Raw genomic sequence first — 17,212 nt, 5'->3', positions numbered from 1 at the left:
ATCATACAGGGAGAAGTGTTAGTAAGTACTGCTCCCAAAAATTTACTATCATACAAGAGTCCTTCATATTCAAGTCCAGAGCGAGTCAGAGCAGAAGCTGCGGTAAACAGCACAGAGGTTCATTCACGTCAGCGTGACGCTAGAAGAGGATGTCTTCATTCTTGATGAGTAACTCCAGCACCTGTCTCTGGTAGCGGATGTCGTTCAGAGCCGTCATGGCGTCCAGATCGGGCGCCCGCATTAAAGTCGGCCCGAAGACAATCCCGAGATTCTCAGCGTTCATCAGGTTATCCTTCTCGTTCTGAGTTACCCTGCAGACACACACACACACACACACACACACACACGCACACACACACGTAAATGAAAATGAATTTTAATGGTAATTTTAACAGGAATAGTAAAAAAAAAAGAAAAATTGGTTAACGTCAAGTTCATTAAAGTTTGTGAATATTGTACAAAACTGTAATAGATCTAAATGGGAAATTTGTGCAAGGTTTATAGTAAAACACTAATACGTACATATTTTGTAAGTAAAAAACAGTCATATAATTTACAGTATAAAATGCAAACTGACATTCCCACAGTTCCCTGCGTGACACTACATTTGATGTTTTTTCCCCCCTGCCTTATTAGTTCTGTACATAGGGTTTTATGTTACATCTTATGTTGTTTTTTTGCATTATATTATTGTGATGTATGTTACCATGATGGTGTTTTGTATTTGTGTGAATCACACTGTACTGCTTCTATATATTAGTATTTACCTCCTCAGCTTATGGAAAAGCTGCTTGTGATGAACTCATCGTGAATTCAAACAGTCTCTTTTACTTCCTGTATTATGACGGTGCTTTAGATGGACAAGTCCCTCCCAATAATTAGAAATGACCAAACCGTCGCCCGCATTATCGGATATTCTTGCACTTACCTGCAGCACTCCATAATTCAGCGCTGTTTTTTTAGGATGACAAGTAGGTTTAAAAATCTAACAGCCCTCGTCAGAGTCAAAATATCTGAGCTGGCCAATCAGAGCAAAGTAGGCGGGGTTTACTGTTCACAGAAACAGAGTGCAAAAGCGTCAGCTTAAAGCCCTGTTCACACCAAGAACAATAACTATAAAGATAACGATATTAGTGTCCACACCAGCGAACGATATCGTCTGTTCATTCTAAGCGCACATGCGTCTGCCGCAAAGATAACTATAAAGATAACGATATTAGCGTCCACATCAGCAAACGATATCGTCTGTTCATTCTAAGCGCACATTCGTCTGCCGCAAAGATAACTATAAAGATAACTATAAAGATAACTATAAAGATAACTATAAAGATAACTATAAAGATAACTATAAAGATAACTATAAAGATAACTATAAAGATAACTATAAAGATAACTATAAAGATAACTATAAAGATAACTATAAAGATAACTATAAAGATAACTATAAAGATAACTATAAAGATAACTATAAAGATAACTATAAAGATAACTATAAAGATAACTATAAAGATAACTATAAAGATAACTATAAAGATAACTATAAAGATAACTATAAAGATAACTATAAAGATAACTATAAAGATAACTATAAAGATAACTATAAAGATAACTATAAAGATAACTATAAAGATAACTATAAAGATAACTATAAAGATAACTATAAAGATAACTATAAAGATAACTATAAAGATAACTATAAAGATAACTATAAAGATAACTATAAAGATAACTATAAAGATAACTATAAAGATAACTATAAAGATAACTATAAAGATAACTATAAAGATAACTATAAAGATAACTATAAAGATAACTATAAAGATAACTATAAAGATAACTATAAAGATAACTATAAAGATAACTATAAAGATAACTATAAAGATAACTATAAAGATAACTATAAAGATAACTATAAAGATAACTATAAAGATAACTATAAAGATAACTATAAAGATAACTATAAAGATAACTATAAAGATAACTATAAAGATAACTATAAAGATAACTATAAAGATAACTATAAAGATAACTATAAAGATAACTATAAAGATAACTATAAAGATAACTATAAAGATAACTATAAAGATAACTATAAAGATAACTATAAAGATAACTATAAAGATAACTATAAAGATAACTATAAAGATAACTATAAAGATAACTATAAAGATAACTATAAAGATAACTATAAAGATAACTATAAAGATAACTATAAAGATAACTATAAAGATAACTATAAAGATAACTATAAAGATAACTATAAAGATAACTATAAAGATAACTATAAAGATAACTATAAAGATAACTATAAAGATAACTATAAAGATAACTATAAAGATAACTATAAAGATAACTATAAAGATAACTATAAAGATAACTATAAAGATAACTATAAAGATAACTATAAAGATAACTATAAAGATAACTATAAAGATAACTATAAAGATAACTATAAAGATAACTATAAAGATAACTATAAAGATAACTATAAAGATAACTATAAAGATAACTATAAAGATAACTATAAAGATAACTATAAAGATAACTATAAAGATAACTATAAAGATAACTATAAAGATAACTATAAAGATAACTATAAAGATAACTATAAAGATAACTATAAAGATAACTATAAAGATAACTATAAAGATAACTATAAAGATAACTATAAAGATAACTATAAAGATAACTATAAAGATAACTATAAAGATAACTATAAAGATAACTATAAAGATAACTATAAAGATAACTATAAAGATAACTATAAAGATAACTATAAAGATAACTATAAAGATAACTATAAAGATAACTATAAAGATAACTATAAAGATAACTATAAAGATAACTATAAAGATAACTATAAAGATAACTATAAAGATAACTATAAAGATAACTATAAAGATAACTATAAAGATAACTATAAAGATAACTATAAAGATAACTATAAAGATAACTATAAAGATAACTATAAAGATAACTATAAAGATAACTATAAAGATAACTATAAAGATAACTATAAAGATAACTATAAAGATAACTATAAAGATAACTATAAAGATAACTATAAAGATAACTATAAAGATAACTATAAAGATAACTATAAAGATAACTATAAAGATAACTATAAAGATAACTATAAAGATAACTATAAAGATAACTATAAAGATAACTATAAAGATAACTATAAAGATAACTATAAAGATAACTATAAAGATAACTATAAAGATAACTATAAAGATAACTATAAAGATAACTATAAAGATAACTATAAAGATAACTATAAAGATAACTATAAAGATAACTATAAAGATAACTATAAAGATAACTATAAAGATAACTATAAAGATAACTATAAAGATAACTATAAAGATAACTATAAAGATAACTATAAAGATAACTATAAAGATAACTATAAAGATAACTATAAAGATAACTATAAAGATAACTATAAAGATAACTATAAAGATAACTATAAAGATAACTATAAAGATAACTATAAAGATAACTATAAAGATAACTATAAAGATAACTATAAAGATAACTATAAAGATAACTATAAAGATAACTATAAAGATAACTATAAAGATAACTATAAAGATAACTATAAAGATAACTATAAAGATAACTATAAAGATAACTATAAAGATAACTATAAAGATAACTATAAAGATAACTATAAAGATAACTATAAAGATAACTATAAAGATAACTATAAAGATAACTATAAAGATAACTATAAAGATAACTATAAAGATAACTATAAAGATAACTATAAAGATAACTATAAAGATAACTATAAAGATAACTATAAAGATAACTATAAAGATAACTATAAAGATAACTATAAAGATAACTATAAAGATAACTATAAAGATAACTATAAAGATAACTATAAAGATAACTATAAAGATAACTATAAAGATAACTATAAAGATAACTATAAAGATAACTATAAAGATAACTATAAAGATAACTATAAAGATAACTATAAAGATAACTATAAAGATAACTATAAAGATAACTATAAAGATAACTATAAAGATAACTATAAAGATAACTATAAAGATAACTATAAAGATAACTATAAAGATAACTATAAAGATAACTATAAAGATAACTATAAAGATAACTATAAAGATAACTATAAAGATAACTATAAAGATAACTATAAAGATAACTATAAAGATAACTATAAAGATAACTATAAAGATAACTATAAAGATAACTATAAAGATAACTATAAAGATAACTATAAAGATAACTATAAAGATAACTATAAAGATAACTATAAAGATAACTATAAAGATAACTATAAAGATAACTATAAAGATAACTATAAAGATAACTATAAAGATAACTATAAAGATAACTATAAAGATAACTATAAAGATAACTATAAAGATAACTATAAAGATAACTATAAAGATAACTATAAAGATAACTATAAAGATAACTATAAAGATAACTATAAAGATAACTATAAAGATAACTATAAAGATAACTATAAAGATAACTATAAAGATAACTATAAAGATAACTATAAAGATAACTATAAAGATAACTATAAAGATAACTATAAAGATAACTATAAAGATAACTATAAAGATAACTATAAAGATAACTATAAAGATAACTATAAAGATAACTATAAAGATAACTATAAAGATAACTATAAAGATAACTATAAAGATAACTATAAAGATAACTATAAAGATAACTATAAAGATAACTATAAAGATAACTATAAAGATAACTATAAAGATAACTATAAAGATAACTATAAAGATAACTATAAAGATAACTATAAAGATAACTATAAAGATAACTATAAAGATAACTATAAAGATAACTATAAAGATAACTATAAAGATAACTATAAAGATAACTATAAAGATAACTATAAAGATAACTATAAAGATAACTATAAAGATAACTATAAAGATAACTATAAAGATAACTATAAAGATAACTATAAAGATAACTATAAAGATAACTATAAAGATAACTATAAAGATAACTATAAAGATAACTATAAAGATAACTATAAAGATAACTATAAAGATAACTATAAAGATAACTATAAAGATAACTATAAAGATAACTATAAAGATAACTATAAAGATAACTATAAAGATAACTATAAAGATAACTATAAAGATAACTATAAAGATAACTATAAAGATAACTATAAAGATAACTATAAAGATAACTATAAAGATAACTATAAAGATAACTATAAAGATAACTATAAAGATAACTATAAAGATAACTATAAAGATAACTATAAAGATAACTATAAAGATAACTATAAAGATAACTATAAAGATAACTATAAAGATAACTATAAAGATAACTATAAAGATAACTATAAAGATAACTATAAAGATAACTATAAAGATAACTATAAAGATAACTATAAAGATAACTATAAAGATAACTATAAAGATAACTATAAAGATAACTATAAAGATAACTATAAAGATAACTATAAAGATAACTATAAAGATAACTATAAAGATAACTATAAAGATAACTATAAAGATAACTATAAAGATAACTATAAAGATAACTATAAAGATAACTATAAAGATAACTATAAAGATAACTATAAAGATAACTATAAAGATAACTATAAAGATAACTATAAAGATAACTATAAAGATAACTATAAAGATAACTATAAAGATAACTATAAAGATAACTATAAAGATAACTATAAAGATAACTATAAAGATAACTATAAAGATAACTATAAAGATAACTATAAAGATAACTATAAAGATAACTATAAAGATAACTATAAAGATAACTATAAAGATAACTATAAAGATAACTATAAAGATAACTATAAAGATAACTATAAAGATAACTATAAAGATAACTATAAAGATAACTATAAAGATAACTATAAAGATAACTATAAAGATAACTATAAAGATAACTATAAAGATAACTATAAAGATAACTATAAAGATAACTATAAAGATAACTATAAAGATAACTATAAAGATAACTATAAAGATAACTATAAAGATAACTATAAAGATAACGATTTTAGCGTCCACACCAGCGAACGATACCGTCTGTTCATTCTAAGCACACATGCGTCAGCCGCAAAGATAACTATAGAGATAACGATATTAGCGTCCACACTAGCGAACGATACCGTCTGTTCATTCTAAGCGCACATGCATCTGCCGCAAAGATAACTATAAAGATACCGATATTAGCGTCAACCCCAGCGAACGATATCGTCTGTTCATTCTAAGCGCACATGCATCTGCCGCAAAGATAACTATAAAGATACCGATATTAGCGTCAACCCCAGCGAACGATATCGTCTGTTCATTCTAAGCGCACATGCATCTGCCGCAAAGATAACTATAAAGATACCGATATTAGCGTCAACCCCAGCGAACGATATCGTCTGTTCATTCTAAGCGCACATGCATCTGCCGCAAAGATAACTATAAAGATACCGATATTAGCGTCAACCCCAGCGAACGATATCGTCTGTTCATTCTAAGCGCACATGCATCTGCCGCAAAGATAACTATAAAGATACCGATATTAGCGTCAACCCCAGCGAACGATATCGTCTGTTCATTCTAAGCGCACATGCATCTGCCGCAAAGATAACTATAAAGATACCGATATTAGCGTCAACCCCAGCGAACGATATCGTCTGTTCATTCTAAGCGCACATGCGTCTGCTGCAAAGATAACTATAAAGATAACAATTTTAGCGTCCACACCAGCGAATTATATCGTCTGTTCATTCTAAGCGCACATGCGTCTGCCGCAAAGATAACTATAAAGATAACGGTATTAGCATCCACACCAGCGAACGATACCGTCTGTTCATTCTAAGCGCACATGCATCTGCCGCAAAGATAACTATAAAGATAACGGTATTAGCATCCACACCAGCGAACGATACCGTCTGTTCATTCTAAGCGCACATGCATCTGCCGCAAAGATAACTATAAAGATAACGGTATTAGCATCCACACCAGCGAACGATACCGTCTGTTCATTCTAAGCGCACATGCATCTGCCGCAAAGATAACTATAAAGATAACGGTATTAGCATCCACACCAGCGAACGATACCGTCTGTTCATTCTAAGCGCACATGCATCTGCCGCAAAGATAACTATAAAGATAACGGTATTAGCATCCACACCAGCGAACGATACCGTCTGTTCATTCTAAGCGCACATGCATCTGCCGCAAAGATAACTATAAAGATAACGGTATTAGCATCCACACCAGCGAACGATACCGTCTGTTCATTCTAAGCGCACATGCATCTGCCGCAAAGATAACTATAAAGATAACGGTATTAGCATCCACACCAGCGAACGATACCGTCTGTTCATTCTAAGCGCACATGCATCTGCCGCAAAGATAACTATAAAGATAACGGTATTAGCATCCACACCAGCGAACGATACCGTCTGTTCATTCTAAGCGCACATGCATCTGCCGCAAAGATAACTATAAAGATAACGGTATTAGCATCCACACCAGCGAACGATACCGTCTGTTCATTCTAAGCGCACATGCATCTGCCGCAAAGATAACTATAAAGATAACGGTATTAGCATCCACACCAGCGAACGATACCGTCTGTTCATTCTAAGCGCACATGCATCTGCCGCAAAGATAACTATAAAGATAACGGTATTAGCATCCACACCAGCGAACGATACCGTCTGTTCATTCTAAGCGCACATGCATCTGCCGCAAAGATAACTATAAAGATAACGGTATTAGCATCCACACCAGCGAACGATACCGTCTGTTCATTCTAAGCGCACATGCATCTGCCGCAAAGATAACTATAAAGATAACGGTATTAGCATCCACACCAGCGAACGATACCGTCTGTTCATTCTAAGCGCACATGCATCTGCCGCAAAGATAACTATAAAGATAACGGTATTAGCATCCACACCAGCGAACGATACCGTCTGTTCATTCTAAGCGCACATGCATCTGCCGCAAAGATAACTATAAAGATAACGGTATTAGCATCCACACCAGCGAACGATACCGTCTGTTCATTCTAAGCGCACATGCATCTGCCGCAAAGATAACTATAAAGATAACGGTATTAGCATCCACACCAGCGAACGATACCGTCTGTTCATTCTAAGCGCACATGTGTCTGCCGCAAAGATAACTATAACGATAACGATATTAGCGTCCACACTAGCGAACGATATCGTCTGTTCATTCTAAGCACATATGCGTCTGCCGCTTTAAGTTCTTGAGCTCGTTACAGCAGGATGGATTCTGATTGGCTGTCAGTGTTTTATCGTTCATCAGCTGGAAAAAAAATCATTTTGAAAGTGATCACAACGATATCGTTCCTCTGTATCGTTATAGTTGTGGACTCTGCTATTCTTTAATACTGAGAATGATTTTTAGAACTATATCTTTATCGTTATCTTTATAGTTATCGTGCTTGGTGTGAACAGGCCTTAACGATGAAAGGGATCGAGGGAAGATGTAGCCACTCATTTAATATTAGTCAACTGTTTTACAACAGAAACGTTAAATGACCGACAGCTTGAACTACCATAAAATGTTTTTTTAAGAAAAGAAAACGTTTGTGTTCAAAGGAAAAAAGAATCTCAGATGACTGAATGACAGATTTTCACTTAGATTTTCTTGAAGGAGGTCTGATATCCATCCGTTTCTCACCTCTTTAAATGTGCCATGAGATATCGCAGTGTCTCGCAGTGAGCAGGAGGCAGCTGCTTCAGAGCTTCATGCAGAGCTTCCAAACGCTGATCTGGGTCTGTCAGCTCTGACACAAACAAACAAACAAACAAACAGATCAAAAACTCATCTGTCTCAACACATCTGCAGTATGATTGTCAAACTGATCTGTAGGCTCTGTTTCAAAACACAGCAAACACATCAAATTGAATATCATATGTGACCCTGGAGCACAAAACCAGTCATAAGTCGCTGGGGTATATTTGTAGCAATAGCCAAAAATACATTGTATGGGTCAAAATTAACGATTTTTCTTTTATACCAAAAATCATTAGAATATTAAGTAAAGATCATGTTCCATGAAGATATTTTGTAAATTTCCTGCCGTAAATATAACAAAACTTAATTTTTGAAACAGAAACGGTTTTGTAAACATAACAGAACCAACATAAATGTATTGCAGATATGATAAAAGTAAAAAAATGTAATGTACACATTTAGAATTAGTCTGATTCAAAAGAGAATCAGAAGGCTGAATCCTGACTGACAGAGGAGGAGCTGGGGATGGAGGAGGATAATTAGCTATTGAGCAATGCGAAAACTGCTGATAATACTGAGGGACCTTATATATGAATGCTTAGATAGGTGTCGTATTCCTATAGGTTGATGGGGATCAGCTAAGAGTCAGCTGATGCGAGCTTGACTAACGTGACCTGCCAGAACTAACGCTTACACTTGATTTATTCAGCTTTCAGATGATGTATAAATCTCAATTTCGAGAAATTGACACTTATGACTGGTTTTGTGGTCCAGGGTCACATATGAGGTGCTCTATTTTCTGTTTATTACATTTGAGGTCTGCAGCTTTCTCTATCCCCATACCAAAATGTTGGACAATTTTGAAGTCTAAAACCCTGATGTGATTATTTTCAAAGAATAAACATTAATGCACAGCATTGCATATATCTCGTGCTTTTGATGAATCCAGCTTTTCTATTCAATAAACGGAGGTGAAATATGGGGAAAGAGCCAGAATTGAGTGTCAGGCACATTGACTGCTAGAGAAACATAGACTCACTGGCAGCCTCGATGAAGCGCGGATATGCGTCGTACGTGATGATTAGCATCCACACCAGCGAACGATACCGTCTGTTCATTCTAAGCGCACATGTGTCTGCCGCAAAGATAACTATAACGATAACGATATTAGCGTCCACACTAGCGAACGATATCGTCTGTTCATTCTAAGCACATATGCGTCTGCCGCTTTAAGTTCTTGAGCTCGTTACAGCAGGATGGATTCTGATTGGCTGTCAGTGTTTTATCGTTCATCAGCTGGAAAAAAAATCATTTTGAAAGTGATCACAACGATATCGTTCCTCTGTATCGTTATAGTTGTGGACTCTGCTATTCTTTAATACTGAGAATGATTTTTAGAACTATATCTTTATCGTTATCTTTATAGTTATCGTGCTTGGTGTGAACAGGCCTTAACGATGAAAGGGATCGAGGGAAGATGTAGCCACTCATTTAATATTAGTCAACTGTTTTACAACAGAAACGTTAAATGACCGACAGCTTGAACTACCATAAAATGTTTTTTTAAGAAAAGAAAACGTTTGTGTTCAAAGGAAAAAAGAATCTCAGATGACTGAATGACAGATTTTCACTTAGATTTTCTTGAAGGAGGTCTGATATCCATCCGTTTCTCACCTCTTTAAATGTGCCATGAGATATCGCAGTGTCTCGCAGTGAGCAGGAGGCAGCTGCTTCAGAGCTTCATGCAGAGCTTCCAAACGCTGATCTGGGTCTGTCAGCTCTGACACAAACAAACAAACAAACAAACAGATCAAAAACTCATCTGTCTCAACACATCTGCAGTATGATTGTCAAACTGATCTGTAGGCTCTGTTTCAAAACACAGCAAACACATCAAATTGAATATCATATGTGACCCTGGAGCACAAAACCAGTCATAAGTCGCTGGGGTATATTTGTAGCAATAGCCAAAAATACATTGTATGGGTCAAAATTAACGATTTTTCTTTTATACCAAAAATCATTAGAATATTAAGTAAAGATCATGTTCCATGAAGATATTTTGTAAATTTCCTGCCGTAAATATAACAAAACTTAATTTTTGAAACAGAAACGGTTTTGTAAACATAACAGAACCAACATAAATGTATTGCAGATATGATAAAAGTAAAAAAAATGTAATGTACACATTTAGAATTAGTCTGATTCAAAAGAGAATCAGAAGGCTGAATCCTGACTGACAGAGGAGGAGCTGGGGATGGAGGAGGATAATTAGCTATTGAGCAATGCGAAAACTGCTGATAATACTGAGGGACCTTATATATGAATGCTTAGATAGGTGTCGTATTCCTATAGGTTGATGGGGATCAGCTAAGAGTCAGCTGATGCGAGCTTGACTAACGTGACCTGCCAGAACTAACGCTTACACTTGATTTATTCAGCTTTCAGATGATGTATAAATCTCAATTTCGAGAAATTGACACTTATGACTGGTTTTGTGGTCCAGGGTCACATATGAGGTGCTCTATTTTCTGTTTATTACATTTGAGGTCTGCAGCTTTCTCTATCCACATACCAAAATGTTGGACAATTTTGAAGTCTAAAACCCTGATGTGATTATTTTCAAAGAATAAACATTAATGCACAGCATTGCATATATCTCGTGCTTTTGATGAATCCAGCTTTTCTATTCAATAAACGGAGGTGAAATATGGGGAAAGAGCCAGAATTGAGTGTCAGGCACATTGACTGCTAGAGAAACATAGACTCACTGGCAGCCTCGATGAAGCGCGGATATGCGTCGTACGTGATGACGGGGATCGGCAGGTCCCTGAAGTAGAGTTTAAGAGCACCTGTGAGGACGTTGATGTCTTCATAGACGTTTACGGAGATGTCTGCTTTCTCTCCATCTGAACACATTCACACACAAACACTCAGATCAAAGACACATTTCACGCTCGGCTCCAGGGAGAGTCAGTCCTCTGCTGCTGGAAGCAATGCAGTGGGAACTGCACTTATCTGCATTGACAGCGCTCTTGTTTGCTCTGGGGACTGAACATGGAGACATTTAGCTAACTTGATCTTTTTCTGAGCTTGTGAGAATACTTCTGTACTGCGATGCTGCCGTGGTGCAGGTGTTTAGTGCTGTTATGCCATATAACTGCTTCTGTACTCCAGGTTTCAGTGTTATTTCAGTATCATTTAAACACTACCGGCCAAACATTTGAAGTCATTAAAATTTCTCTGAAAGAAATATTTTATGCCCACCAAGGCTGCATTTATTTGAACAAACATAAATATAGCAAAACCATGAAATATTATTACAATTTAATAGTTTTTTTTTCCATTTTAAAATATTTGAAAATACAATTTATTCCTGTGATGTAAAGTTGAATTCTTTAAATCTTTACTCTTTACTCTAGCATCTTTTATCTTTTGTCACATGACCCTTCAGAAATCATTCTAATATGCTGATTTGCTGCTCAAGAGATATTTCTTATTGTTATCATTGTTAAAAACAGTTGGTGCTGCTTAATATTTTTGTGGAAACGGTCCTGCTGGAATTCATCTTTTCCATCAAAGGAATAAATTACATTTTATTATTAATATTATTAAACTGGAAAACTAATTGTGATAAAATTTCACCATATTACTGTTTTTACTGTATTTCGATCAAATAAATGCAGCATTGGTGAGCATAAGATACTTCTTTTAAAAACATAAAAAATCAGAATTATTCCAAATTTTGACTGGTAGTGTTTACTATTATAGTATTTATTAATATTTTGAACTGTCTTTTATTATTATTTTTTTTTTTTACATTTTATTTGTATATTTTCATTTCATTTCAAGATTAAGTTTTAGTGATTTTGTTACTTTTATTATTTAATGATTTAAAAAATGTTTTAGTAATTTTTGTACTTCAACTTAAATTAATATTTTAAAGTTTTTCATTTAATGTTTATATTTCATTTTATCTGAGCTTTATTTCAATTAACAAAAAGAAAAAAAAATCAATAAAAGTAAAAATAGTGAATAGTAAAATTTTAAATTCACATTTCTTAGAGTCGTGGATATTTTGCAGTCTTTCTCAGAACTCTACTTGTACTGAGCTGAAATAATGCTGCAGCTGCACAGCCGTCACAGCGTTCAGTAGAAACCTGTAGAGATCACATGATTTCTTTCTCTCTAGCTTGTTCATATCCCCTCTCACTTTCTCTGATACTGTCCTCATGTCATCTGAGAGTCATTATGAAACAGTAATGCATATGAATACCAACAGATGGACGAAAATCCTCCTACAAATGTGCCACTTTACATTACATAAACCCACAGCTCTATACGCATGACAAAGAGTGACCTAAAAAAGCAGCAGTGAGCATGTGTATGCAATTTATCAGGATTACACACACAGATACGCGTGTAGGTGTGTGTGTAGGAATGTGGGGGTTGTGACGGATCAGTACGGTACACAATCAGACAAACGCCACTCACCTCTGTCAAACGCTAACTTCACATCTTCAATTAAGTCGCTGAACCCAGAGATTCGATAGAGACCCTCCGACTTCAAACCTGAGAGACAAGACAGTTCAAGCTTTGCTGTCTCCAATAAAAGCTAAGGTAATATGTGTAGCACTGTCAAGACTTCTGAACAGTTTTAGCAAGCAGTTTTTGTTTATTAGAAAATCTTGTGAAAACAAAAACATGAAAAAATAACAAACAAACAAAAAAATAATAATGAAAAAATAGGCTGAACAAAAAACAAAACAAAATCCACTAGTCATAATATTGGCTATCAGTATTAGCAATTGTTTTTTTGTTTATTAGAAAAATCACTATATATCATTGACCATGTTGAGAATAATAAAGAACAATAAAAACAAACGAAACAAAACACAACATAACAAAAAACTACAAACAAAACTCAACATAAAATATTTATAGCATAATATAAGCCACTGGCCACAACAATGGCTATCAGTATTAGCAAGCTGTTTTTACAAGAGAAGCACAATATATCACTGACCGTGTAAAACAAAACAAAAATGTACACAACATAAAACACTTATTGGTTCTCGGTACTGCCAAGACGATTTCTATCTCTGCATCACTGTTGAGTGTAAATCAGAGTCAGTGATTCAGTCACCTCGTGCTTCGATCTCTCGTATGCACATGTCCACCACCATGGGTCGTGTAGCGTTATGAGCCTTGACCAGTGTGGTGAGATCACAGCTGTAAACCTTCTTCACATGCTTCAGGTCCGGCTTGCAGTCGTTGGGCACCATCTTCGAGCACTGCTTATGGACATTCAACCCACAATCTGAGAAACACACACACACACACACACACACACACACAATAAAATCAAATACAGTACAGCTCAGCAAACAACCCCTCTCTAGTCTTCTCTGATCAGTGTTGTCGGCGCCTCTGATTGGCTGATGGGTATTTCAATAGTGTCACCTTGGCGATGACAGAACATGCCAGGAATACAAATGGAGCCTTATAAAATATGCATGAGCAATTTTTAGGCACCTAATAGCTTCATAACCCTCGAAAATAAATCTCTGAGAACCTGGAGTATGAATAAAAAAAAAATGAAATAAACAGTAGTTAATTAAAGGGATGGTTACTGTAAGCCAAAAGTAAAAATTGTGTCATCATTTATCTCACGTCGTTGTAAACCTGTATGACTTTCGTTGTGTGGAACATAAAATAAAATATTTTGAAGAATTTGGGAAACCAAACCGTTTTGGTGACCATTGACATACACTGGGTTTTTGTCTACACAATTGAAATCAATAGGAACCAAAACTGTTTAGTTACCAACATTCTTCAAAATAACATTTTACGTTCAGCAGAAGAAAGTAAGTTATACAGGTTTGAAACGTCATGAAAGTGAGAAAATTATGACAGAATTGCATTTTTTTTTTGGTGGAACTATTCGTTTAGTTATAAAACACTTCACCAAATATATATTTTCTCTTGAAATAAATAAATAAAAACTGTTTTAGGAAACGTAGTAACGTAGTTGTTTTCCTGTAAAAATAAGTCAACTCAAAACCTGAATCCATCAAAGACAGGCAGAATATGTAAACTCCCCCCCCCAAAAAAAAATAAAAATCTGTTTTCTCAAACATTCTCTGTCTTCCATTTGTGGGACAAACAGATAGTCTCGCCCCAGACTCGTGCTATTGGTTGAGACAGTGCTGTTATGTTGGACAGGGCGATATTTTGATAGTGTTTCACATTCTACCAGGAAATCAACAATAGCTTTAATGGCACACACACACAAAAAACACACACACACACACACACACACACACACACACACACACACACATATATATATATATATATATAAATTAGCTTTAAATTAGTTCATTAACCAGCAAAAACAAACCAACCCCCAACTGCACCCATGCAACCAGGCCAGACACACACACAAGAGCTCACACAGCAGATGCAAATTTAGGCAAATCAGCTGATTAATATATAATGCGGCCTCCTAAATGGGCCAGCTGCTTCAAAGCAAGTAGCAGAGACAGAACACAGAAAAAAAGACCACCAAGAATGCAGAAAAATACAGACAAAAAGCAGACTGCGAGCTCAGGGCAGATGTTTGGGACACTCAGTGAGCTACGCTAAAAACAAAGTGACCCGGAGGAAAGAGAGAGAGATATGGAGCTCTACTGCTCTTCAGATCTGTACTCAGACGTAATGCTGGAGTGGGCAGGGATTGTCAGTCCTGCGGGCTTCAGCAGACCTCATTTCCTGCAATAAATGGGCCAAACGCTCTGCTCTCTGCCTGCCTGCAAGATTTAAACCCATAAGACTGTCATTCTCAATCACTTCATTGTCTACTAAAGATCAATTACAATTAAGGATGATGAAAATCAAAAATCGATCTTAAAATGCATGTGCCACGTTCTTAGACACGTTCCTTTGACAATATAAACAGCAAGTTACACCTTCCTTGAATCTTTCTGTACACATCTTAATATAAAAAAACAAAAATAAAAAAAAAAAGATTTACAAAAATATTTTGTCAAGGTGCTGCAAAAAGCATTATTCATAAACATGACATTTGTAAATCATGAATATGGCGTTTTTATGTTGAATACGACACTTTTATATTTACGTGATTTTTTTTTATGTCATTGTCATTTAAGAGCTTAAGATGAAGTTAGATGAAGATGAAGTAACATTCATTAAAAAAAATGAATGTTACATCTTTGACCCCATATTTTAATCTGTAGCTGGCGGCTGATTTCCAATTTTTTTCTTTTACCTCAAAACAATAAGAGGCAATTCCTGGAATTAGAATGAAGTCTAATCTAAACCACTGAACACAAATACTGAATTATTCGCTGACACTTATTGTAAAGATTCTGCGGAGTGTGATGAAAAAAAAGCCCCTTGAGCGACTCTGTCGTCTTGAGACTTCAGCCACGCAGAACGGTAATTATTTTTGAAAAAGAAGAGTGAGGTTTATGATAAGCGGAGGAGACAGGCGCTAATAGAGAATGCACATCTCTAATGCATTCAGTCTGTTCGCTCAGGTCTGCCGAGCCCTTGTTCAGCAAAGTGGCGTAGAGGTGACCCCTGGCCCACATGTGAACCAGATATATATCAGGACACGCATTCATACAACAAACACATCTCTGCTTGAGAATGAGCGCATGTTTGTGTGTAGTTTAAGCCTTTAGGAGAGCTAAAATAGTCATTCGATTGGTTTTTATAAGCGCTATTAGATGAAAAACGATGTGTATTTGAAGTCAGTATATAAAATGACAATGCATTTGATATATTTAATGCATTTTTAAAGATAGTAAATGCCAGTGTTATTATCACTGGTTTACTATTACAGATTTTGATTTTAATACAGGCTTCAATTAAAGTGTTACCCAAAAGCATTATAGAAGCAAACATCTTGGGTGAAATTCAGACGTCGTCTTCCACGTGAGAATGTTTTGAGCCAATGCTGTTCCTGTATCCTGAAATTCCCTCTCACACTCACTGTGTGACCCAGTGCTGCTACGAGCCCTGAATTTTAATGTGTTTGTGTGTGTGTGTGTGTGTGTGAAGTGGAGCTGGTTGCGAGCTCTCAGCCCCTCTTCTCATTATAAAGGCATGCCAGCTTTGTTTTCAGTCTCTGCCATGATGGACTGGGCTGAGGGGGAGGGGGGCGCTTCATCCTCTCATGAGGCAATGTGGTACAACATGCCCGGGCACTGGGGCTGGCACGCTGGCACACACCCAAAACAATAGCTCGGAGTCTCACTCTCACAGACTTAAAGAAATAGAAAGAAGAAAGCATGTCAGATCACAACGCTGAATGCAAATCTCTACATCAAATGAGATTTCACTGCCCTAGATTCTGCTGGCATCACAGAATGAGAGAGAGAGAGAGAGAGAGAGAGAGAGAGAGAGAGAGAGAGAGA

The 17,212-nt window shown here is 32.6% G+C and overlaps 1 protein-coding gene across 1 annotated transcript in view; it reads right to left on the bottom strand.

Moving 5' to 3' along the window:
- Window positions 1-6: 6 nt before the first annotated feature.
- The window catches only part of LOC107588230 (N-chimaerin), a 22,267-nt gene continuing 5,061 nt past the window's right edge, over window positions 7-17,212 (bottom strand). Inside the window, exons 3-7 of the mRNA XM_016276260.1 lie at window positions 13,915-14,088; window positions 13,263-13,340; window positions 11,540-11,677; window positions 10,443-10,548; window positions 7-311 (exon numbers count right to left, since the gene is read on the bottom strand). Coding sequence (XP_016131746.1) covers window positions 140-311; window positions 10,443-10,548; window positions 11,540-11,677; window positions 13,263-13,340; window positions 13,915-14,088 — 668 coding nt within the window. The 3' untranslated portion in view covers window positions 7-139. The remainder of the gene's footprint in view (window positions 312-10,442; window positions 10,549-11,539; window positions 11,678-13,262; window positions 13,341-13,914; window positions 14,089-17,212) is intronic.

This window comes from Sinocyclocheilus grahami, unplaced genomic scaffold, assembly GCF_001515645.1.
Source record: "Sinocyclocheilus grahami isolate Dianchi unplaced genomic scaffold, SAMN03320097.WGS_v1.1 scaffold100.1, whole genome shotgun sequence".
NCBI lineage: Eukaryota > Metazoa > Chordata > Actinopteri > Cypriniformes > Cyprinidae > Sinocyclocheilus > Sinocyclocheilus grahami.
The sequence above is the reverse complement of the archived record's forward strand: the minus strand, read 5'-3'. Positions and strand labels throughout refer to the sequence as shown.